This window comes from Gopherus flavomarginatus, chromosome 17 (genome assembly GCF_025201925.1).
Source record: "Gopherus flavomarginatus isolate rGopFla2 chromosome 17, rGopFla2.mat.asm, whole genome shotgun sequence".
Lineage (NCBI taxonomy): Eukaryota > Metazoa > Chordata > Testudines > Testudinidae > Gopherus > Gopherus flavomarginatus.
In genome coordinates, this window is record NC_066633.1 from 21,340,887 (window position 1) to 21,365,393 (window position 24,507).

The 24,507-nt window shown below is 51.7% G+C and overlaps 2 protein-coding genes across 2 annotated transcripts in view; one reads left to right on the forward strand and one right to left on the reverse strand.

The window, feature by feature from the left end:
• Positions 1-5,092: 5,092 nt before the first annotated feature.
• TMEM203 (transmembrane protein 203) lies at positions 5,093-5,950 on the reverse strand. The gene has a single exon (XM_050926453.1). The coding sequence runs from the start codon at positions 5,847-5,849 to the stop codon at positions 5,439-5,441; it is 411 nt and encodes a 136-aa protein (XP_050782410.1). The 5' UTR covers positions 5,850-5,950; the 3' UTR covers positions 5,093-5,438.
• A 33-nt stretch (positions 5,951-5,983) lies between these two features.
• NDOR1 (NADPH dependent diflavin oxidoreductase 1) overlaps positions 5,984-24,507 on the forward strand; it is a 47,853-nt gene continuing 29,329 nt past the window's right edge. The window contains exons 1-6 of the mRNA XM_050926356.1: positions 5,984-6,017; positions 17,846-17,980; positions 19,395-19,472; positions 20,107-20,204; positions 21,675-21,773; positions 23,392-23,493. Of these exons, the coding sequence (XP_050782313.1) occupies positions 17,846-17,980; positions 19,395-19,472; positions 20,107-20,204; positions 21,675-21,773; positions 23,392-23,493 (512 nt within the window). The 5' untranslated portion in view covers positions 5,984-6,017. The remainder of the gene's footprint in view (positions 6,018-17,845; positions 17,981-19,394; positions 19,473-20,106; positions 20,205-21,674; positions 21,774-23,391; positions 23,494-24,507) is intronic.

Genomic DNA, 24,507 nt, shown 5'->3' on the forward strand with positions numbered 1-24,507 from the left:
GGGCACCGCACGGAAAGGCTCCGTAGCCGCCTCCTTCGGGGGTGCCGGGCTGCTGCGACCCAGCAGGCTGCAGCTGCGGGGTGGGGGAGGGAAAAATCCGCTCTGCTGTAGCTGCGGGTCCGCTTCCCTGGGCCGGGCTCTGTGGCTCGCTAGCAAATCGCCTCCAGCACCAGGAGCCTTTCTCGAGCGGGGAAACACGAGCAAGGTCAGCTCCGCCCTGCCAGCGTGTGTCCCTTTAACACGGGGGGAGAGTGCTAGGCTGGCAGCAGCCCGATCGGAGATGTTCTTATAATGGCAAAACAGCCCTGTCGCCAGAACAGCTGAAATCACCCGCTGGGCTGCAGCAGCGGCAATAGCCCTTTTCTGCCGGCATAGGCTGCCCGGCCGCTAGCAGGGGTTACCGGGGGAGCTGTGCTGGTGGAGAGCTTTTCTCTCACGTGATTGCTAGTGCTGGTTCTCAGACGGGGAACATGGACCCCGCCCCGGCCCCCAGAGGTGTTCCAGAGGATGCATCAGATCGCCTAGATGTTTCCCTAGCTTTACAGCAGGCTACATAAAAAGCACCAGCGAAGTCAGTACAAACTAAAATTTCATACAGACGATGACTTGTTTCTACTGCTCTGTGTACTATACATGGAAATGTACATACAATATTTATATTCCAATTGGTTTATTTTAGAATTATATAGTAAAAATGAGAAAGTCAGCAGCTGTTCAGTAACGGGGTGGCTGTAACACTTTTGTATTCTTATATCTGAGCTTGTAAGCACATTGTTTTAAAGTGAGATGTAACTTGGGGTGTGCAAGACCAATCCTGAAAGGGGTACAGTTTGGAAAGGTTGAGAGTCACGGTTCTAGTGCAGACTAGGCTCAAGAATCCTAATGATTCTTACTAACAGGAGAGAACAGATTTCATAAGGAGCTGGGTTGTATTGCTGGGAAAGATTAATTGCTCATTTAACAGCCTTCTTTATCTTCTAAGGAAATAGAATAGATTAGATGTTCTTTCGTGGTACAAAGCTACATTTCAGATGAGAGAAAACTAGACTGTGTACTGAGACAATCATGGCCCCACAAACTCATACTCAAAGGGCTTGTCTACATTTGAAAGTTCAGATTAAGGGAGAGTGTGGATTTAAAGCATAATAGCTATTCTAGATTAACTCCATGTGTAGACAAGCCCTTAATGCCAGCAGCAGCCTATTTTCAAAGGGAAATGGTGAGATTTTCAGTGGCTCTGTCTGTGCAGAACAGGAATCAAGCTGAGGTGGATGTTGGCAACCAAATGAGTGAACTGTCTCATTAGTGGTGACTCCGCACACAGCCTTTGTACCAGCACAAAAGGACCTGAAGAAGGAACATTTCTCCTTAACTTCAGCCTCCCCAGCTCCACTGAAGTCCCTAGTAGTTACAAACAAAGGCCCTGATCCTGCAAGTTCCTTGGCTGGGATGCTCCCTTGCACCTCTGGAGTGTAACTTGCAGAGTCAGCTCCTGCAACCTGCTCTTTGCTTTGCTCCTCCACATTCCAGCTCTTCTGCTGTTGGAAAAACTTCCTGCAGGGTTCTGGAAATCCAGATCTGGACCCACCCACTCTCATTAGGGGTTAAAAGGAAGCCAACAGAGTGCCAAAGGCTACCATTTGAGGGCTCATTTCCCTGAACTAAAAGAGAAGAGACAATGGGCAGTAAGTATGCAGCATATTGCAGGGGGAAATAAAGCGACTGCCCTTTAGAAAAAAATGAAGGTTAACATTTTCCACCACAGGTGCCTAGTTAGGGGTGAGATTTCCAACAGCACCTCAGGGTGTTGAGAGCACAAACCCCATTACAAGTCACTGGGACTTTGTGCTCCAAGCTTGCTTAAATGATTCTGGAAATCCCCCCCCCCCCCTCCAAAAAAGTACCTTGGAGTAAGTAACTGACCTGATGTGAAAGGTACAGAGTTCAGTGGGAGGTATCATTACCATCAAAGGGAGCAAAGGCCTGGTTAAGCACTTTCAGATACCATCCCATTCATTTAGGTGCCTGACTTGGGACATCCCAATGGGAAAATGTTGGCCTCAGTTCATTTTTCTAAGGTTTAAACCCAGAACAGGCATGTAAGAATTAGCTCTGTACGATCAACACCTCCTGAGCCTGGCCAGGAGTGTACTGCACACCATGCCTGAAAAACCCAACACTCTTCTGTTCGAAAGAAGGTGGAGAGGGAAACAGGGTCTCAAACACATTCTCTGGTCTCTGATTGGCCAGCATGATGAGGAACAGGCTGCTCCAACACATGCCTGTGCTGTCAAAAAGTGGGGGAAAGAAAAGCAGGCCCCAAGAGGCGCTCTCCTCAGCTTCCTGACTGTATAGGTAAGAGTGTGAACAGGCCACCCAAGGCCTCACTTTGATTCATGCCATAGCTCCCTGGTGTTTTCTCCAGCAGTGGATGCTGTTTACCATAATGATGGAGAGGGGCACCCTTTGGGAGCTGAACAGCTGTGGTGAGGATGAAGGCAAAGTCTTACTGTACCCCGGGACAGCAAAATGCTGCTGGAAATCAACACATAGGCAAACAGGAAACATTTGCCTATGACTTTTCATGCATTTTTTATTATTCATGCACCAGAGCATACAGCACCAGCCTTTGCCATTCCAGTTGTAGTGAAGGCATTATCCTTGACACCAAATTTCTTTGGCTAATCAGGAGTTCATGTAATCATTTAGCCATGCATAAGATAAGAGGACTCACATAACTGGAGTTATGTACAATCCATTCTGAAATCTTAGCCACATATGAGAGGTTGCAGGGGAAGCTGACAGTATGTGTCTGCAGCAAGTTATATAAGTGATCTTTGTACTGGTACCTGCTTCAGCACCTGCAGTGTTTAATGAGCCACACCCAGGTACAGCCTGCTGCTTAAACAACAGCAGTTTCACTTCCTCTTACAGAAAAGGTAGAAAAACAGCCCTTTGTTGACTGCAGGAGGCACCTGATCCTGTTAGTGAGTCTTGAGCACAGGGACTTTTGCATACCTGCACAGACCGATTATGCTCAGCTGCACAGAAATTTCTGCAAAGCAGGAAGATTTAGTGTTTGTTTTGGATAACATCAGCGTGCTGCTGTACAAAAGACCTGCCTCTGTCCCTAAGAGCTTACACTCTGAAGGAAACAAAAAGAAAGAGAGGTTGGAACTGGGGGGAGGGCTAATGATTTGCCACATCCTGATGCTACAAAGCTCAAATGATATACAGATATTTTCACTTTCCCAAGTTAACCTTCTGCCTGGCTGTTAGTAGATGGTTAGGTTCTTGTAGGCATCATTGAAGCGGGGGCTAACATCAGTCTGCATTTGCAGAATGAAAATTAATGTGACTACCATGCATACTCAAATGCACTCACCAGGTAGTGCTTGTTTAGTGCTGATAACAATGCATGGAAACCTTGTGGCCACACTGGACTTCTGCTTTATCAAGATCATCCAGCCATCAAGGTATTAATCCCGTGCATATCCCATGCTATGGGAACCAAAGCACCACCACCAAGGGGTCCCTCTGAATTTCATACAACCAGGATCTGTTAGCAAAGACTGCATGGCACCACTAGGCCAAGGACTCAACTGTGTAACAGCAGGGTGCAAAGGCAGGACATGCACACCGGGGTGATAGCAGAGGGGCAATGGCCGGGCACACAGCCCCTGCCAAGGCAGGGGGCCGGACTGCCTGGCAGTGTCCAATCCCACACAGCCACCTCCCACCCCACCCCGGAGGGGATAGGACTGCCTGGGTGTAATGTAATAGGTTATTTTCCATCTCTCCCATGTAGCATTCCTAGACAGGTTTACCTGGTCCAATGCAGGGCTCTCCATTTAGTTCAGGCCCATGAAATTTCTCTCTGTCTTGTGGAAAATCTCAGCTTGTTTTCCTTGGGTACTAAGGCAACATTCTAGTACAGTAGCACTCTTCCTCGGCAGTTCACAGGCATGAAATAAAGATCATGAGATGCTGATGACCTGCATTTTACTGCCTTGGAAAACACTACAGGAATATATACAGCTGCAAAGCTTCCTGTATTAGAAGCACCTGGAACCAGTTTAATTAAATTAATTAATTAAATAAAAGGCTGGAGGGGGAGGAACAGAAGAAATACTTTAAAAAGAAGAAAATAACAATTGGAGTTGCAACAAAACTTAACCCCCTGTATCCTTCATTCACCCCGTTTGAAGGAGCACAGTGGGGGAGAGGCAGGGAAGCAGAACCCCTCCAGATTCAAAGGAAATTAACATAGACCACATTTTAAAATTTTGGGAACATGCAAACAAGGTTTATATTCCCAAATATGAAGAGTGACTACAGTCTCCAAGACATGGCAGTTGCACATAGGAACAGTTACTAAGCCACAAAGTGCAGTGTCAAACATCAGTTAAGAGGCACCGTAACAGCTGAGCAGAGCATGATCCATCCTCCAAACAGAAATGGAGTACACAAAATGAATGACACTAAAAAAAAAACAAACGGTAAAGGGCTATCTCAAATTCGTGGCAAACAGGAAAACAGTCAGTTACTCTATAGCCACTGACCCAAGGCACTCAAGTAGCTATGAAATGGGGGAAACATTCCCATTGGCTGCAATAATGAGACTCTGAAAGCAGAATAAGGGATGAACCCACACTTCAGAATGTCAGGCTATTTGACAATTCGGAGTCTCTTCTGTACTGGGAGTTTCTTGTGGTACCTACATTCAACACACTGAGAAAACACCCCAGTCAAACTGCTTCAGTCCTTGTTCTATAAAGACTGTGTCCCACTCCCCTCCATCTGAGGTCATGAACCCTGCATACATGTTGGAGCACAGTTTTTCACAAGTTGATTGTGTGGGACTGGTACACCAACAGCTGCACTTGCTTTTTGGCTATGTCATTTTGACTTTTGCAAAGAAGTCTGTGGCAGATTTAACTAACCCAATGGGAAGGGATAGTCAATTATTTTTTGACATGGTCCACATTTTTGGTCAAGGCATAGTCAGCCCTAGAGTAACACACATTCCAAGGCAAAGGTTATGACCACTGGCTTTCTAAAGAAAAGAGCTTATAAAGGAAACTACTAAATATCACCTATACATTTTTATTACAAAACAAGTGACATGAGCAGGTTATGTTTGCATTTCATGACATTTTAACATGAACAACAAGGTGTGAAATGCCCCTTAGCTGAATGACACAACATAACTATGTATTTTCGGAAAACACAGGGCCAATATTATGTAATAATTTAATAAAGTACAAAAGCTTCTTCTCACACCTCAGACTTATATGGCCAAAGAGAATGACTAGAAAGTTGCCAAAACCTAAGCAGCAAAGCTCGATTAACTCTTCGGTTGGGGGTTAATACTTCAGTGGCGGGACGGTGCTCCTCTGACTACCATGGGAGGTACAAATCCCCAGTGTCCCGGGTCTTCAGTTTACCCTGCAGGCTCGGATCATGAGGAGCTGGAGCAGGATGAAGATGGGGGACATGATGAGCCCGTACCAGAGCTCCCTGGTCTGCTCGACCAGTTTCTGACACAAAAGCATCTCAAAGACGAACTTGAGGCTCAGGATGGTGAGGATCCAGAAGAGGCGCAGCACGGCCAGGCGCTTCTCCCCGTCCTGGAAGAGCCGCACGGAGACGATGGTGGTGAAGTAGGTGCTCAGGCCGTCGGCGGCGAAGAAGGGGATGAAAACGTTCCACCAGGACAGCTCCGCGCCGCCGCCGTCCACCTTCAGCACGAGCAGGACGGAGAAGAGCAGCAGGGCCAGGAGGTGCAGGAAGATCTCGAAGGTGGCGAAGCCCAGCCACTGGACCAGCTCCCGCAGCGAGAACAGCATCGCGCCGGGGCGGGGCTCGGGCCGGAAGGTGCCGGATCAGCGCACAGCCCCCCCGGCCCAGGCTCCCAGGCAGCTCCCGCCCACCGTCCCTGACTTCCGGCCCCTGGGCGGCGCGCGCTGATGCCGTCACCGGAAGCGGAAGGGGCGCGCGGCCGGCCGGGCGCACAGGTGGGTCTGGCTGCACGCGGCGGGGCTCGGCGCGGCTGCTGGGCCCGGGGGGCGGCGGCCACGCAGGTCCTGCGGCGCTGGGGGAGCGGCGGGCGGATGAGCGGGATCTCCGGCTGGGGAGCGGCCCAAGGACGCAGCCCTGCGGGGGGGGGCGCAGATCCGCCCTGAAGGCTCGATTAGCCCAGGGGTGGCCTGAGCCTGAGCAGGAGCCGGAGTTTACCAGTGTTCATTGCCAAAGAGCCTCAGTAACACGTCAGCAGCCCCCCATCAGCTCCCCCCCAACTCTCGGGGCCTGCCGGCAGCACCGCCCCGTCTCCCAGCACCTCCCGATGGCGTGCAGGAGGCTGGGGGGAGGAGCGAGGGCAGGGCAGATCAGGAGGGGGCGGAGTGGGGTCAGAGCCAGGGGCTGAGCAGTCAGCACCTCCTGCACATTGGAAAGTTGGTGCCTGTACCTCCAGCCTCAGAGTTGGTGCCTATACAAGGAGCCACATGTTAACTTCTGAAAAGCCGCGTGTGTCTCCGGAGCCACAGGTTGGCCCCCCCTGGATTGAAGAGCCAGGGAGGACAGTCACAAGCCAAGGCAGGACAAGGTTTCAAGAGGAGTATATAGGTTTATTTTCTACTGCTTAGACCTATGTATCAGTGATTTCAGCTCTGCAGCATATAACAAGATTCTTACTTGAGTCTAAATTAGCTCTCTTATTACACAGTGGAGAGAGGAAGGGTCAAGCTGGTGTTTAGGGCCCTCAGAAGGGGCCCACACTACCAGGTGCAAATACCTGCCCCCAATTGACTGTTTCAAAAGCGGCTGATAGGTCAGGGAAGGCCAGGGGTAGAGTACTGCACTGCTGTTCTTTACAATAATTGCAACGTTTTTGTAAGGAGTTTTGCCTTCAAGTTGCTGATATGTGCTCTCTGCCTTAATGCCCCATCACAAAGTGTTGTCTGACCATCACTTACCTTAACTTCACTTATCATTTCTATACTTTAATACTTACGCTTCCTAGCCGTGGACTTCCTGGTAAGCGGATTTGTAATGGCTTTGTCACCTACCAACCTTAACTCTGGATTGATTTATTTCATTTTATAGAGGATCAAAAAGATAAAACCATCTGTTATAAATAAAAAACATCTATTATAAATCTTTCATGAATAAACTAGGCAACTGCAACCTAGATGGAGCTATTATAAGGTAGGTGCAAAATTGGTGGGAAAACTGTTCCCAGAGAGGAATTATCAGTGGTTTACAGTCATACTGGAAGGGCATAACGAGTGAAGTCCTGCAGGGATCAGTTCTGGGTCCAGTTCTGTTCAACATCTTCTGCAGTGATTTAGATAACGGCATAAAGAGTACACTTTTAAAGTTTGTGGATGATACCAAGCTGGGGTGGGTTTTTTTCCAAGAGCTTTGGAGGATAGCAATAAAATTCAAAGTGATCTGGATAAACTGGAGAAATGGTCTGAAGTAAATAGGATGGAATTCAATAAGGACAAATGCAAAGGACTCCAGGAAGGACCAATCAGTTGCACGCATACAAAGTGGGAAATGGCTGCCTAGGAAGGAGTAATGCGGAAAGGGATCTGGGATCCTAGGGGACTGTAAGCTAAATATGAGTCAACAGTGTAACGCTGTTGCGAAAAAAGTGAACATCATCCTGGGATATATTAGCAGGAGTTTTGTAAGCAGGACATGAGAAGTAATTCTTCTGTTCTACTCCGTGCCGATTAGGCCTCAGCTGGAGTTTTATGTCCAGTTTTGGGCTCCATGTGTCAGGAAAGATGTGGACAAATTGGAGAGAGTCTAGAGACGAGCACCAAAAATGATTAAAGGTCTAGAAAACATGATCTGCAAGGAAAGATTGAAAAAACTGGGTTTGTTTAGTCTGGAGAAGAGAAGACAGAGGGGACCTGATAAGTTTTCAAGTACATAAAAGGTTGTTACAAGGAGGAGGGAGAAAAATTCTTCTTAACCTCTGAGGCTAGGCCAAGAAGCAATGGGCTTAAATTGCAGCAAGGGTGGTTTAGGTTGGACATTAGGAAAAACTTCCTAACTGTCAGGGTGGTTAAAGCACTGGAATAAATTGCCTAGGGAGATTGTGGAATCTCCATCATTGGAGACTTTTAAGAGCAGGTTAGACAAACACCTGTCAGGGATGGTCTAGATCATTAGTCCTGCCATGAGTGCAGGGGACTGGACTAGATGACCTCTCCAGGTCTCTTCCAGTTCTAGGATTCTGTGATTCTATTCCTTGCTTTAGGAGCTTTGCCAAAATACAGGTACAAGTTCTACAGCTGCTACAGTTCCAGCAGGGATGTAGCAGAAAATAAAGATTGAACAATTCCACTCTCATAACACTTGCCCTTTCAAATGCCAGGGAGAGTAGATGGGCCCAGAGCCCGGTCCAAAGTTGACACCTTGTGACATTTTGGGGTTCAGCCCAGATCAGTAAGATGTTGTATCACCCCCTGCTCTGCAGTTCTGGGTGTCTTAAATGCTATGCTGCTATGTTTCACAGCCCATACATCACTAGCCAGCAGACAGGCATGCACTGGCTTCCACTGCCCACTTAGTGTTTTTTGCAGAATGACCCCCCAACACCCTCCACCTGGTCCCAAATTTCCACAAAACTGTCTCCCTCTGGTGCCATCTCCTGGAACATATGTTATTGTGGAGATGAAGGAAGAGGGGGACATGCATCAGGGCCCTAGCTGTGCCCTGGGTGATAGCCAGTTCCCACCACCCAACACAGATGTAATGAGATTGAGTAGTGCCCGTATAAGAAAATTTAAAACTACTGATTATTTCTCAAAAAAGGTTTGTAATGATTTTTGACTATAAAGGCAACACAGACAAAATAAGAAAAGCAAGAATAAAGACCGACACTGAATAAGGATTAATATAAATGGCAAGTTATACTGAAGACAAGCACAAGTACATGTAAAGTTATTATTCATCAACTACTTACTACTATTCTTAACACTATAGTATCGATACAGACTTGAGATCAATTCAGCTCGAGCAACCAGACTTCTTTACTCCATAAACTTAACCTGCATTCGCCCTACAATATGTTACCCTTCAGATGGCCGTTTTCTGCACTGGCCAGGTACAGACAGTCGAGAAGTGCACATCCCTTCAGTTCAAGGCGTGTGGGTCAGGTTTCCCTTATGACTGACACACACACAGTCCTTCATTCTTTTTATCTTGTCTGTTCGGCCATGTTTTAAAACAGACTGACCAGTCAGAGTAGGCCAAATTCTCATTGTGGTCTGTGCTGTCGCTTGGCCTGTATAATTTATGCTTACTTATCTCCTTGTGTCGCTTTGACTGTATAATTTATGTTTACTTATCTCCTTGTAGCCAGTTGTTTTAAATGTGGTTAATGTGAGTTAGACAAGCTGTGCCCGGAGGGTACAACTTAACACAAGGTGCTGATTCCTACAAAGTGAGATATCTGGTTGCAGCGTGTTTTGACCACAAGTCTGTTTCCTTTTGCAAAGCTTGCTTTTTAAAGCTAACTTTACAAAGCTTGCTTTGTGAAACTTCCGGAAGTTTGAGGCCTATCATTGACACTACTTTTGTTCAGTTCAGGCTTGACTTTACAATTGTCCAAATTATTCACAGTTATTAAATATGCAGCTCCTTTAAAGAGACAGAAGCAGCAGCTCATTAATCCAACTGGTATTTAACAACCACTCATTTCAATCACAGTATTGAGCTGGTTTAGGCAAAAAAGAAAGTTTATTAAAGAAAAAGCTTAACTGATAGCAGGTATAGGGAATAAAGATAGGGTTACAAACAAACAAAAGTAGAAATACACTTTAAGATTTAAGAACATAAGAACGGCCATACTGGGTCAGACCAAAGGTCCATCCAGCCCAGTATCTGTCTACCAACAGTGGCCAATGCCGGGTACCCCAGAGGGAGTGAACCTAACAGGTAATGATCAAGTGATCTCTCTCCTGCCATCCATCTCGACCCTGTGACAAACAGGCTAGGGACACCATTCCTTACCCATCCTGGCTAATAGCCATTTATGGACTTAACTTCCATAAATTTATCTAATTCTCTTTAAACTAGGAAAGTACAATTTAGATGGGGCTACTATAAGGTGGGTGCATAACTGGCTGGATAACTGTACTCAGAGAGTAGTTATTAATGGCTCCCAATCCTGCTGGAAAGGTATAACAAGTGGGGTTCCGCAGGGGTCTGTTTTGGGACCGGCTCTGTTCAATATCTTCATCAACGACTTAGATGTTGGCATAGAAAGTACGCTTATTAAGTTTGCGGACGATACCAAACTGGGAGGGATTGCAACTGCTTTGGAGGACAGGATCAAAATTCAAAATGATCTGGACAAATTGGAGAAATGGTCTGAGGTAAACAGGATGAAGTTCAATAAAGATAAATGCAAAGTGCTCCACTTAGGAAGGAACAATCAGTTTCACACATACAGAATGGGAAGAGACTGTTGAGGAAGGAGTATGGCAGAAAGAGATCTAGGGGTCATAGTGGACTACAAGCTTAATATGAGTCAACAGTGTGATACTGTTGCAAAAAAAGCAAACGTGATTCTGGGATGCATTAACAAGTGTGTTGTAAACAAGACACAAGAAGTCATTCTTCCGCTTTACTCTGCGCTGGTTAGGCCTCAACTGGAGTATTGTGTCCAGTTCTGGGCACCGCATTTCAAGAAAGATGTGGAGAAATTGAAGAGGGTCCAGAGAAGAGCAACAAGAATGATTAAAGGTCTTGAGAACATGATCTCTGAAGGAAGGCTGAAGGAATTGGGTTTGTTTAGTTTGGAAAAGAGAAGACAGGGGGCATGATAGCAGTTTTCAGGTATCTAAAAGGGTGTCGTCAGGAGGAGGGAGAAAACTTGTTCACCTTAGCCTCTAATGATAGAACAAGAAGCAATGGGCTTAAACTGCAGCAAGGGAGATTTAGGTTGGACATTAGGAAAAAGTTCCTAACTGTCAGGGTAGTTAAACACTGGAATAGATTGCCTAGGGAAGTTGTGGAATCTCCATCTCTGGAGATATTTAAGAGTAGGTTAGATAAATGTCTATCAGGGATGGTCTAGACAGTATTTGGTCCTGCCATGAGGGCAGGGGACTGGACTCGATGACCTCTCGAGGTCCCTTCCAGTCCTAGAGTCTATGAGTCTATAAATCCTGTTATAGTCCTAGCCTTCACAACCTCCTCAGGCAAAGAGTTCCACAAGTTGACACTGCCCTGTGTGAAGAAGAACTTCCTTTTATTTGTTTTAAACCTGCTGCTCATTAATTTCATTTGGTGGCCCCTAGTTCTTACATTATGGGAACAAGTAAATAACTTTTCCTTATTCACTTTCTCCACACCACTCATGATTTTATATACCTCTATTGTATCCCCTCCTTAGTCTCCTCTTTTCAAGCTGAAAAGTCCTAGCATCTTTAATCTCTCCTCGTGTGGGACCCCGTTCCTAACCCCTAATCATTTTAGTTGCCCATTTTGGAACTTTTTCCAATGCCAGTATATCTTTTTTGAGATGAGATATGAGATTTAAACTTAGTTTCAGCAAATTACAATCTTTGCCTCAGTAGGTTTCCTACCTGAACTTAGTTCCCAGAGATTTCAACCCCCTTGGTTGAAGGACCCAGCACTCTGTGATTTCAGGAGCTCCAGGCCCTTGAATACTCCAGATGAAAGATACCTTAAATGTCTTTTTATCCACCTTATATAATCCCCAAATGCTCTGTGTCTCTTTCAAGAGCCAGGAAGGCTTCTTGCTGTTCTTCTCTTCCTGTGTTCTACCCACCCCCAGGGCCAGCTTTAGGCCAATTTGCCCGATTCCCAGGAATTGGGCCCCGCGCCTAAGACTTTTTTTTTTTTTTAACTTACCCCGGGTCCCTGGCTGCGATCTGCTCAGGGGTCATCCGTGGTCCCACTCCCTTGAGCGAAGCGCAGGCGGGAGCGCGGCAAGCCCCGCGGCCCCGGCCAGAGCGCGGCAAGCCCCGGCCGGAGCAAGCCCGGCGGCCCCGGCCGGAGCGCAGCAAGCCCCGCGAGGCCCCGCTGTCCCAGCTGGAGCTCCAGCCAGAGCGTGGCAAGCCCCGAGGCCCTGGTCTCCCGGCTGGAGCTCTGGGTCTTTAAATAGCCTCCAGAGCCCTGGGGTAGTGAGGGGCTCTGGGGGCTATTTAAAGGGTCAGGGCTCCCGCTGCCTGCCTCTGCCACCCTGGTCCTTTAAATAGCCGCCAGAGCCCCGCCACCCTCATGCATTCCCCAGGGCTCCTGCGGCTATTTAAAAGGTCCAGGGCAGGGCAGAAGCTGGGGAGCCCCGGGCCCTTTAAATAGCCCCCAAAGCCCTGGGATAGCAGGGAGCTTGGGGGCTATTTAAAGGGCTGGGACTCCAGCTGCCTCTGCCGCACCCTCTGCCCTGCCCACACCAGCCCCGCTCCCGCTGCCTGCAGCCAGCTCTGCACCCCGTGCCCACAGCCAGTCCCTGTCAAACCCCCTGCCGTGTCTCCAGTCAACCCCTGCCACACACCCGTGGCCCTGTCCAAAGCCAGCCAGCCCCACACACACTGCTGCCCGCACCAGCCCTGCACACCCTGCCCTGTCTCCAGCCAACCTCTGCTGCACCCCCCTGCCTGAAGCCAGCCAGTCTCTGCCTCCAGCCCTGCCAACCCCTGCTGCATCCCCCCGCGGCCCTGCCTGAAGCCAGCCCGCCCCACACACCTCCTATCTCCAACCAACCCCGCACCCCTTGCCCTGCCTGCAGCCAGCCCCATGTCCACTGCTGCCGTGTAGTTCCAGGACAGTAACCCTGCACACCTGCTTCAATGAGGTGGGCAGGGAGCAGCTGGGACCCACACATGTGAAACAGCAGTCATTAATAACCAATCAACAGCATATATGATGCAATTTACATAATTTATAATTTTATTATTTATATAGTTATGGAAAGTAAATAATACATGAAAGAAATGAAAGGCTTTTTTTTCCACTTCTTTCTTTTTTTAAGTCATCCCTGCCAGGGCCCCGCCGAAAATGTTCGAATTGGGCCTTGCACTTCCTAAAGCTGGCCCTGCCCACCCCCCTGCTGAATTATATGTAAATTGGGCTTCCATTGTATTCCATTGTATGCTTAATTTACATGGATTGGAGACAGGTAGGTAGCTGCCTTCCCTCCTATCTGGGAGAAATGCGTTTCTCCCGTGTTTGGTCACAGACTTTAAAGCATCATATCAGTGAATGTCCATAATTCCTCATATGGTGTTAGCACAGACATTTCACAATCTTAGTCACCAGTGTGTCACAGGAGTTCATAAAAGACTTTATTCAATACACTTTTGTAATACAGTCATATTGTATACAGTCAGTTGATACATGCTGGTGACTCTCAATGGTAGGTTGATGACTTTGTGTATGTTAATGTAAAAACATTTCCAGTATCTCTTGATTTACCTTGGAGACACATTCACGCTGGTGGAACCACATTCCTTCGTCTAGGTTGGGGTACCCTCTGACCTCCTTGCCCGCCATTTTAAGAACATAATTTCAGCACATTTGTAATTTTGCATGTTACCTGTACATACACCACACACTAATATTAATGATCAGTGAGTTGTGAGTTTTCCAGTGGTACATTACATCATATCATTTGGGGTCTATAACATAGCAACAGTACGTTAGGTGTAGTGTGTGTGTCGGGCCTGACAGCTGTTGCTGCCTTAGAGCAGTGAGCCAGCTCTGTGTGTCAGCCCCTCACGGAGAATGCCCTGTCGGCAAATCCCTCTCATTTATATCTAGGAGACTCTAGCTCAAGTTGACTGCCCCTGTGGTGGAATATCTCCAGGAGAGAAGACAAATATCTCACGCAGGCAGATCCCACAATGAGATACTTTTCAAACAGGTGGTCAACTTCTATATCAGATTCGGTTTCCAGATGGGTTTAAAATATAGAGCACACTGCATCATTGTGACAAAGGCATAGATGACAATTGCAAAATCCTCATCCAGATAAAGTTGTCAGAATCTCCTGGCTACACATAAGTGGGAGGGAGCCATCCTGATAACTTGCTACCTAGTCAAACAGCCAGGTTTGGGGGATAGGAGGAATGCAGTGGACATAAGTTATTTACATGGACTTCAGCCAGGCTTTTGAGACAATCCCACATGACATTCTGATAGGTAAGCAGGAGAAATGCAGGTTTGGCAGAACTACTGTTAAGTGGATGGTACATTGGTTAAAGAACTGCAAAGAAAGAGTAACTATTAATGAGATGATGTTAGACTGGAGGGAGGTCTCAAGTGGGGTTCCACAGGGATCTGTTCTGGGTCCGGTGTTGCGTAACATCTTTATTAATGACCTGGATGCAGGACTAGAGAGCGTACTGATCAGATTTCCAGATGACTCAAAGCTAGGAGGGTTGCCAACACTTTGGAGGCTAGAGCTACAATTCAGAGGGATCTCAATAAATTGGAGAACTGGGCTATAGACAACAAAATGAAATTCAGCAAAGACAAATGTAAGGTGCTGCACTTAGGGAAGAAAAACCAAATGCACAAATACAGAATGGGAGAGTGTAACAAGGTCCTCTGCCCGCCCCTCTTCCTGGGGCCCACTGGCTGCCCCAATAAAACTCAGGCCTCTAGTTCTTCAGCACCATGTTTTCCAACCACCAGTGATATACTATATACAGCTCGCAGGCCTGACAATCTCCTCTTCCGCAGAGTCTGCCCTCAGCCTGGAGACTGACCTTCCCCTGGCCATTCCCCCTTCTTCTGGCTGCCAGCCAGCCTTTATAGCTCTTAAAGCCTCAGGCCCACAGGTGCAGCCAGTTCTAAAGGCCAGGCACCAGGCTTTTCCCCAGCCCCAATCTATTTCCCCTGATTGGGGCTGGCTGAGCAGGAGCTAATTAGGTGCCTTTGCACCAGCACCCTGCTACAGGGAGAACTGACTTGGGAGCAGCACTGCTGAAAAGGCTCTGGGAGTCGTGGTGGATCACAACCTCAACATGAGTCAGCAACACGATGCTGTTGCAAAAAAAGCAAATGCGAGTTTAAGTTGCTTTAACAGAGCAGGTCATGGGAGATGATAGAGTACTACTCAGTGCTGGTTAGGCATCAGCTGGACTTCTGTGTCCAATTTTGGTCACGAATGTATAGAAAGGATGTGGAGAAACGGGATGATCCAGAGGTGAGCAACAAAGATGATCAAAGGGATGGAATGCCAGGCATGTGAGCAAGGTTCTGAAGGAACCAGGGACGTTTAGTTTAGAAAAGAGGGGACACGATAGCAATCTTCAAATACTTGAAAGGCTGCCAGAAAACAGATGGATAAAAGTTGTTCTCTCTTGCCACAGAGGGCAGGACAAGAGGCAGTGGGTTCAATCCCCACCACTATGGGGAGGAAATTGGGTTCGTTGCTTCCCATGAAGCCCCAGGGGCACTCCAAGAACCTGCTGCAGCTGCTCAGCAGCACCCCCTGCTGGCTGTGCGCTGCATTGAGGTGGGGGCAAGAGAGTAGCTCTGGCTGCTCAGTCAGCTGCTTCCCTACTGGGAGCCCCAGGGAGAGCAGGGCAGGGGCTTGACTGGCTCTGCCTGAGCCTAGAGCATCCTCTGGTACCGGACGGCTCCCTGCTCCCACACCAGTGCCCCCTCTAATTTTTACCATGCATGTGCGGAATGAATTTTGTTATGGGCACCAATATGGAGGTGATGTGACACATCATCTCCATACTGGTGCCCGTAATAAAATTCATGTGGCGGGGGTGGGGCTGACAGGTTTGGAGTGTGGGTGGGGGCACAGGGCTGGGATATGGGGGGGTGAGGGCTCCGGCTGGGGTTGCGGACTGTGGGGCAGGGCTGGGGTGAGGAAGGGGGCTAAGGGCTGGAGCAGAGGGGTGAGGGGCTGAGATCTCCGGCAGGGTGTCCAGGCTCTGGGGTGGGGCCAGGGATGAGGGGTTTGGGGTGCAGGCTACCCTGGGGCTAAGGGTGGGGGAGAGAGAGGACTCCCCCTAGCTCTCTCTCCCCGCAGCAGGGCTGGGGCTGGGGCTGGGGCTGAGGCCGTGGGATAGGTGCCTCTCCCCTGCCAGCTCTCCCTCCTGCATGGTGCTTTATAGGCTGCCGTGCAGCTTAGAGGGAACTGAGCCCCACACAGTTGCTGGGAAAGGTGAGAGCAACCAGCAGTTCCAGTGCCCGACTGGGGGGTTACCCTAACCCACACTAGCTGACATCAGTCCCCTGGGGACCCCATTCCTGCTGGGGATAGTTTGAGCACAGCCTGCAACAGCCGCTGCCCCTTCCGTATCTGATGTGCTCCTCTGCACCCCAACATGCCACCTGCACCCAGGGCGGTGTGAGCGGTGATGTGGGAACATACTGGCTCTGTGCTCACTAGAGACTCCCCTCCCTCAAAGCAGGGGAAATTCCAGCAGGTCTGGCAGGTATTTCTGCTCTCAGTGCTGGCTGAGTGGTGTGCATCAGCGCATCTGGCTCAGAGTACTGACTGTGGCCCCCTGCCCCTTTTGGAATCGTGTGTGTGGCCCTGGGGCTGTAGGGGGACGACTCTGCTGTTGGCCGATGACAGTGCACCCTGATACTGCAGCAATGGGCAGGTACCATAGACGTTTTTAAAACAAATAAGTGCCCGATACTGCCCCTGCTGGAGTTGGTGGGAGTTTCACTCTCTCTTTGATTGGAAGTAAGATACACCCCGTAATTCAGGGGTTCTCAAACTGGGGGTCACAAGCTGTCAGCTTCCACCCCAAACCCTGCTTTGCATCCAGCATTTATAATGGTGTTAAATATATAAAGAGTGTTTGTAATTTATAAGCAACATGCTTGCTGTTTGAAAGGGGTCAGCAGCACAGAAGTTTGAGAACCACTGCCATAGTCCTTCCAGGGACACCATCACCTTGAACATACGGCTTCAGTCTGACCTGGGACATGAGAGCCATGCACACAAGATCCCCAGCACCAGAAGAGATTAAGGAGGAAAAATCCTCTGTTCAGATCCTTGTTCAGTTGGTGGCACTTTGTGTCTAGCTAGTGTTGCTGTTCCCGTTCTAGACAGTGAGTCACTTCTCCTGTGTGTGTGGGTCCTTCGCACAGCAACGAGGGGTGTGGGGCCGGCTCTAGGTTTTTTGTCTCCCCAACCAAAAAAAAAACCCTCCGAGAGCGCAACTGCCGAAGCGGAAAAAAAAGGTGGCCGGAGTGCTGCCCCTGGAATTGTGCCGCCCCAAGAATGTGCTTGGTTTGCTGGTGCCTAGAGCCGGTCCTGGAGGGGTGGGAAACATTTGAAAGCTAGGACAGTGGGATTGCAAATCAACAGCAGTTGGCAGGGCCCTGACACTACTTTGAAAACATTGTCTGCAGTCGACTCGACTTTGAGTCAGCAACGTCCCTGCTGTCAAGTCCCTTTACCCATGTGGTAATCATGCTACTTTGTCTCCCCTCTGGTGTTTCTCTTTGGAAACTCTCAAAGGTTAATTAAGTCTCAGCACCTTTCTTTCAGCCAGTCAGTTAGGCACTATTGTCACATGCATTTTGCAGATGTGCAGACTGTAGCCCAGAGGGCACGCCTGGCCCAAGGCTGCCCAGCAAGGCAGCAGCAGAGGTGGGACTAGAGCCCCGAATCTCTGATTGCTAGTGCCTTGTTCTAACCCCTAGACCCTGGTATGTGCTAGCTGCTGAAGCATCGCTCCCTGAACTACACCCAAACAGGATCCTGCTGAAGCTCCCGGTGACTGCCCTGAGTGGCTCCCAGCATGACAGGGCCCCTGAACTGTGCGAGAGCGCTGCAGCTCCCCTGGGCTCTGCTGAGTAGTTTTGTCTCTTTCAGATGGCGGAACGGAAGCTCCTTGTTCTCTTTGGCAGCCAGACTGGGACAGCTCAAGATACAGCTGAGAGAATTGGCAGGGAAGCCAAGCGGCGTCACTTTCACTGCAGGGTAGAGGCCCTGGATAGTTACCCTGTGGTGAGTACGGGGGTAAAATGAGTGCTGAGGCCGAGAAGAGCCTTGTGCAGCTTCTATATTCATCCCTTGCCACTGAGTTCCTTTCAGGGTACCCTGGACAGCACCCCGGCTACACGTCAGCCGCCTGCCCTCTAACAAGGCTTGGCTTGTGCGCTGGCCTCCGAGTCCCCTTGCAAGCGCACAAGCTCTGCGCTGCTGCAGAGACTGAGAACTGGGCAGGGAGCTAAACATGCCTTTAGCTGCGTTAGTGCAAATTGGTGCCACCCTGGGTTTACTTAGAGCCATTTTCTCCTAGACGAAGAGCATGAGCGTGTCCTGCAGAAACTCAGGGTGTTGGGCCAGAATAAGATAAAAACAAAGCCACTTGCGAAAACCACAAATGGGTCTTGTTAACACCTGCTGTTCGTGCTGTGCTGGGTGGACCGAGAGGCTCTGACAAAATGCGTCAGGCCCTTCTGAGCACATGGCTGTACTGTGTAAACCTGGGCTTGATTAAAGCTGCTCGATCAGATACTGCTGCCGGGAGGATCCATGCTGTGCTCACTTGCCTGCCTGTGCCCAGAATGCCCTCCCTGCTGGTGTCCTGTGCAGGGCGGGGGCGGTGGTGTGGGGCTGTGGGGGATTGTGGTTTAAGGGCTGGGGCTGTGTGGGGGGCAGTGTGTGGGGCTGGCCATGCGGAGGGGCGGTGTGGGGGTTCTGGCTGTGCAGGGGGTTGGAGCTGTGTGGGAGGGTGGTATGCAGGGCTGGGGGGCAGAGTGTGGGGCTGGCCATGCAGAGGGGTGGTGCGCGGGACTTGGGCTGTGTAGAGGGTCTGGCTGTGCTGGGGGCGGTGTGCAGGACTGGGGAAGTGTGTGGGTCTGGCCATGCCGGGGGCGGTGTGCGGGGCTGGGGCTGGGGCTGTGGCAGCGGGTCTGGCTGTGTGGAGGGCTATGCTGTGTGGCGGGCAGTGTATCGGTCTGCCTGTACAGAGGGGCGGTGTGCAGGACTGGGGTAGTGTGTGGATCTGGCCGTGCAGAGGGGTGTATGCGGGGGTTGGAGCTGTGAGGGAGGGGGTATGCAGGGCTGGGGGGGGCGGGGACCGGGTGTGGGTCTGGCCATGTGGAGAGGCCGTGTGGAGGGCTGAGGCTGTGCAGGGCTGTAGCTGTGCAGTGGGGCAGTGTATCGGTCTAGCTGTGCGGGGGGAAGTGTGCATGACAGTATGTGTGTGGGGGGAGGGTCTGACTATGTGAGTGGAGGTGCATTATGCAGGGTTGTGGCTGTGTGGGTGCAGGGGAGTCTGGGTATGAGGGGGCAGTGTGGGGCTGGGGCTGTGCCAGGGGGGCAGTGTGCTCTGTGTGCTGTCTTGTGCAGTTTGCCAGTGGATGATGAAGGTTGCTGGCCTAACTGCATGTGTCCATGTTTGTTGTGCGCGCAGGCGCAGCTGATCCAGGAGCTGCTGGTGGTATTTGTGTGTGCAACCACAGGCCAGGGGGACCCGCCTGACAACATGAAGGTATTGTTCCTACCCCCAGTTTGACTCCTGTGACTGTGTTTCTGCAAGAACCGATTGTTTCCTAAACAGGCAGGCAGCAGCAGGTGGCGCCTGCCTGCAGCACTTTGAGGAGAGCGGGTGGGATGTGTAGGGCGTGGTGGAGGGTTATAGAGACCAGGAGGGGAGCCAGAGATGGGGATTATGGGGCTAAATGGGACCCCATGCGACAATAGCCCCATCGCAGCCTTTCTTTGGGGAGGCTTCGGGGCTGAGAAGCTCCCGCTATTTCTGCTAGGACATAAATGTGGAAGATGATGCCATCTCAGCAGCTTGCTGAGTGATGATGGCCTCAGTTTGTCCTGCTGTCATGGCAAGGCATGGCTTGCCTTGTGCTTGCCGAGTGCTCCCTGCTGACGGACACCATGGCAAGGCTGACTGTTGCTTGTTTCCTGGCTTCAGTTTGCTGGATAAAGCAGAGAACTCATTGTATTCTGCATCTCCAAGGACTCAGCTGAACTGATCACCCAACTGAGACAGACCCCAGTCGATCACGCCCCCACCCCAGCAGGATTGGGCCCGCGGGGCAGGAGGGCAGAGCAGCCTGTGGAATGGGTGCACGTTGGAGCCGTGCGATTCTTAACGTGTTTGCTTGTAGAATTTCTGGAGGTTTATCTTCCGAAAGAACCTGTCCCCCGCCTCCCTTTGCCAGATGGACTATGCCGTGCTGGGCCTCGGAGACTCCTCCTATCCCAAGTGAGTGGCTTATCCATGCCCCCTTTGCTGTATTACCCACCGAGTTCCCTTCCAGGCCTGCGGGTTTCTGAAAGCCGTTGATCAATCCCCTGCCAGCACCGAGTGCTTTGGGGTGAGGAGAGCTGTTCTGAGACCCTTTTGTGTAAATCAACCCGTGATATCAGAAAAACTCAAAGTCACCAGAGGATCTGTTGGGTCTGTGGGCTAGCAGGGCAGCCTGGTCGATGTGCTGGGCAAGTGATGTGCCCGGGGAGAGGGCAACCTATGCTGTGGGGCAGGGGACAAGCAGCACACCTGGGGAGAGGACAACCCGGGCTGTGTCACCCGTACAGCACCCCCGGGGAGAGGGCAGCCCGGGCTGTGTGTCAGCCGCACAGCACCCCCGGGGAGAGGGCAGCCCGGGCTGTGTGTCAGCCGCACAGCACCCCGGGGAGAGGGCAGCCCGGGCTGTGTGTCAGCCGCACAGCACCCCGGGGAGAGGGCAGCCCGGGCTGTGTGTCAGCTGCACAGCACCCCCGGGGAGAGGGCAGCCCGGGCTGTGTGTCAGCCGCCCAGCACCCCCGGGGAGAGGGCAGCCCGGGCTGTGTGTCAGCCGCCCAGCACCCCCGGGGAGAGGGCAGCCCGGGCTGTGTGTCAGCCGCCCAGCACCCCCGGGGAGAGGGCAGCCCGGGCTGTGTGTCACCCACACAGCACCCCCTGGGAGAGGGCAGCCCGGGCTGTGTGTCAGCCGCCCAGCACCCCCGGGGAGAGGGCAGCCCGGGCTGTGTGTCAGCCGCCCAGCACCCCCGGGGAGAGGGCAGCCCGGGCTGTGTGTCACCCACACAGCACCCCCTGGGAGAGGGCAGCCCGGGCTGTGTGTCAGCCGCACAGCACCCCCGGGGAGAGGGCAGCCCGTGCTGCATGTGAGCCCCACCAGCACCCCCGGGGAGAGGGCAGCCCATGCTGCGTGTGAGCCCCACCAGCACCCCCGAGGAGAGGGCAGCCCGGGCTGTGTGTCAGCCGCCCAGCACCCCTGGGGAGAGGGCAGCCCAGCAGCAGAGCCATGGCTGGAGCCTGCATCACCTGTGTGCAGGCAGGATAGCTGTGGGGAAGAAGCTGTGCCTGGGAGCGGGAGCCTGTTTTCTGTGCATTCAAAGGCTGATGGGAGGGTGAGAGATTCTTTTGTATTGACATTAAAAAAATCCTTGAAAACCAGTCAGCCCCTCCTGGGGAGCAGGTAGGATCATGGGGACCTGCTGCGCCCTGGTCCGTCCCCCTCAGCTGGGGGAGCCCAATCAGTCCTATCGACTCAGCAGCAGGACAGAAATGTGTATGTGTGGCCAAGCAAGCAGGACCAGGGGCTATCAGGTTTGTTGGGGGCTGGGGCAGGGACCAGCCCCCTGCTTCGCTGCCCGGCAGCAATGGGATTGCGTGCTCCCAAGGGTAGAGCCCCCCCAACTGTGTCTGTCTCTCTGATTCTTCTTGGCCCAGGTTTAATTTTATTGCGAAGAAGCTGCACAAGCGGCTGCAGCAGCTCGGGGCCAGCCCCATCCTGCCAGTCGCCTTGGGAGACGACCAGCACGACTTGGGGTAAGCGCGCTGCCTGGGGGAGGGGCTGCTGGCAGGATCCCCCCTGTGGCTTCGGTCCTCCAGCTAGCGCAGGGCTATGAGTGCTGCACCCCCAGCTCGGCCTGCGGGCTCTGATTTCCCAGGGCCGGCTCACACCCCTTCAGCAGCTCTGCTCCTGCCCCTGAAATCTGCGGAGCTGCCCTCCCTCCTAGCCCAGGCCTGGCTCCTCCCCACAGCTCTGCTTATGGACCTGTATTCCCCTGCTGTGAATCCCCTCCCCCTCCCACAGGCACCTCAGTCCTTTCCTGCAGAACCCTGGTTTCCAGGCGTGGCTGCCTGTTCCCTTCAGTCTTTGCTAATGCTCTGCACACTGGCCTGCAGCCAGGACTGGCGCTAGGGGTTTGAGCACCCAAGGCGGACAGCAATTTCGCCGCCCCGTGCGCTGGTCCCGCGGCTCCACTGGAGCTGCCGCAGTGGTGCCTGCGGAGGGTCCGGTGCTCCGTGGCTCTGGTGGAGCTGGTGCAGGGATGCCTGCGGGAGGTCCACCTGAGCTGCGCGAGTAGCCAACTGTCCGCAGGCACGACTGCGGCAGCTCCACCGGAGCCACCTGCCGCCCCTCCGGCAAAACGGCGCCCACCAATTATTCTGGTGCCCTAGGCGATTGCCTAGGCTGCCTAAATGGTAGCAACGGCCCTGCCTGCAGCCCACCCTTTTGGTTCTAATCCTGGGTCCCCCCCCAAACCTCACACTGCTGATTTTCCACATTCCTGACCTGCAGTCCTGACGAGACTGCCCCCTTATCCCTGCCAGTCGTGTGGTTTTGTCACATGTCCAACACAGGTTGAAACCTGCTGCACTGATTTTCACCCATGATCGAAGCCAGTTCACGTTGAAGTAAAATCTCACCCTCATGTTCTAATCTCGCTGTCCTGTCCGGAGTGCACTGATTACTCAAGTATGCCTACAGAGCACCGGCAGCTGCCAGGACCTGCTACATAATGTGCACCTAACCCACTGCACAGCTATGGCCAGGTTCCCCAGAGCTCCTGGCCCACGGGGAAGAGCCCGTGGTGTTCCCCTCAGGCTCATTGCATATGCATGTGTCATTGCTTCAGGGGGCTCATGGGAGGCCACTACACGTGGGTCTGAAGAGCCTCCTCTCTGAACTCAGGGCCTGGTTTGAGAGTCCTCCCTAGAACGCTGTCCCTGTTCCAGTTTGCCCGTGTGACCACTCTACAGGGACCAGCTGGGCAGCACCTACCTGTCAGGCATCTGTATTGTCACCTCTGCCTACTGCTGCTCCTCCAAGTGGGACTACACAGAGGGCCCAGCCTGGTGACCAGCCCTCCCTGCTGGGAGAAGTGGAACTGATGCTCAGCACCGGCGAGGGCGTCCAAGTTACGTAGCTTCTTTGCCATGTGCCGTGCCGTGGGCAGTCCCGCTTCAGCTGGGCTGCCGGGGCTGGGAGCTGGCGGCTCACATCTCTCTGGTGCCCCCTCTGGCTGACTCAAGGAACCACACCTGGCAGCGTTGCAGGAAGAAGGTTTCTGAAGTTTGGGGGTCACAGGGATGCAGGGTCCCAGCAGCCCCCCAGCCCAATGGTAGAAGCCCTGCTGCAGATTGTATTTTCCTCCTGCAGGCCGGATGCAGTGGTTGATCCCTGGCTACTGGACTTGTGGGGAAGGATCCTACCCTTGTACCCTCTGCCTCCTGGCCTTGGCATTATCAGCCCAGATGTCCTGTGAGTACCAAGGGTGGGCATAGACCACTGCTGGCTAGGGAGGAGCTGATTGGTTGCACATGCTGCCTTGAAATACTGCTTTCTGAGGCCAGTCCTTGTGGGCACACAACTCTGCCATGTATGCTCGGTTGGAAGCTTCCTGCCCCGGTTGCCAGAGCCCCAGACACGCGCTGGACGGAAGAGCCTTGCTTCAACCCGTTCGGCACACAGTAGAAAAGGAAGGTGTCAGGCTGTCTGAGGTGGCTTAGGGACATGAGTACCAACTGCAGGGCAGACTGTCAAGGAGCAGGGCACACCCCCCAAACTGGTTATGAGTTCTGTACAGAGATTTCACCAACCAAATGTCAAGTGTGAACAGCAGCCTTAACGTGGAGTCACAGACAGTCCCCTCGGGTACTCCAGTCTGTCTTGCCATCCACACAAACCTGCCTTTGGGATGGATGGGCCCTTACACTAAAAATCACGACAATATTCAGGTTACTTCCCGTCCCAAAGGACTAGTCACTTACCCCAGGTCAGCTGCACCTTTAGATCCTGCACCAAAGACAACGCGTGTAGCCAATCTTATAATAAATTACAGTGGAACCCCACTTATCCGATCTAATTGGGACCGGGACCAGATCGGATAATTAAAAATTCAGATAATCAGGAGAATGGGCAGGGCTCGGACTGTCAGCCTTGTCGCCTGGGGCTGACAGCCTAAGCCCTGCCGCCTAGTTTGGTTAATATGGAGAGCTGGATAATGGAGGCTCAGATAGGCAGGGTTCCACTCTAACTAAAGGCTTATGAACTAAGAAAAAGAACTGGGAGAGTCATTTACAAAGCTAAAGCAGGTAAACATACACACACAAATGAGTTACAGTCTTAGGTTCCAACAGGTAATAAAAGCTGCTGTAATACCCAAATGCTGTATGTCCTCTAGGGCTAACTCACGCCAAGCACTGGGGATCCCTCGCTTAAGCTTAGAAATCTTGCCCTCTCCAAGTCCAGTAGCATAGTGACCCAATTTCTTCT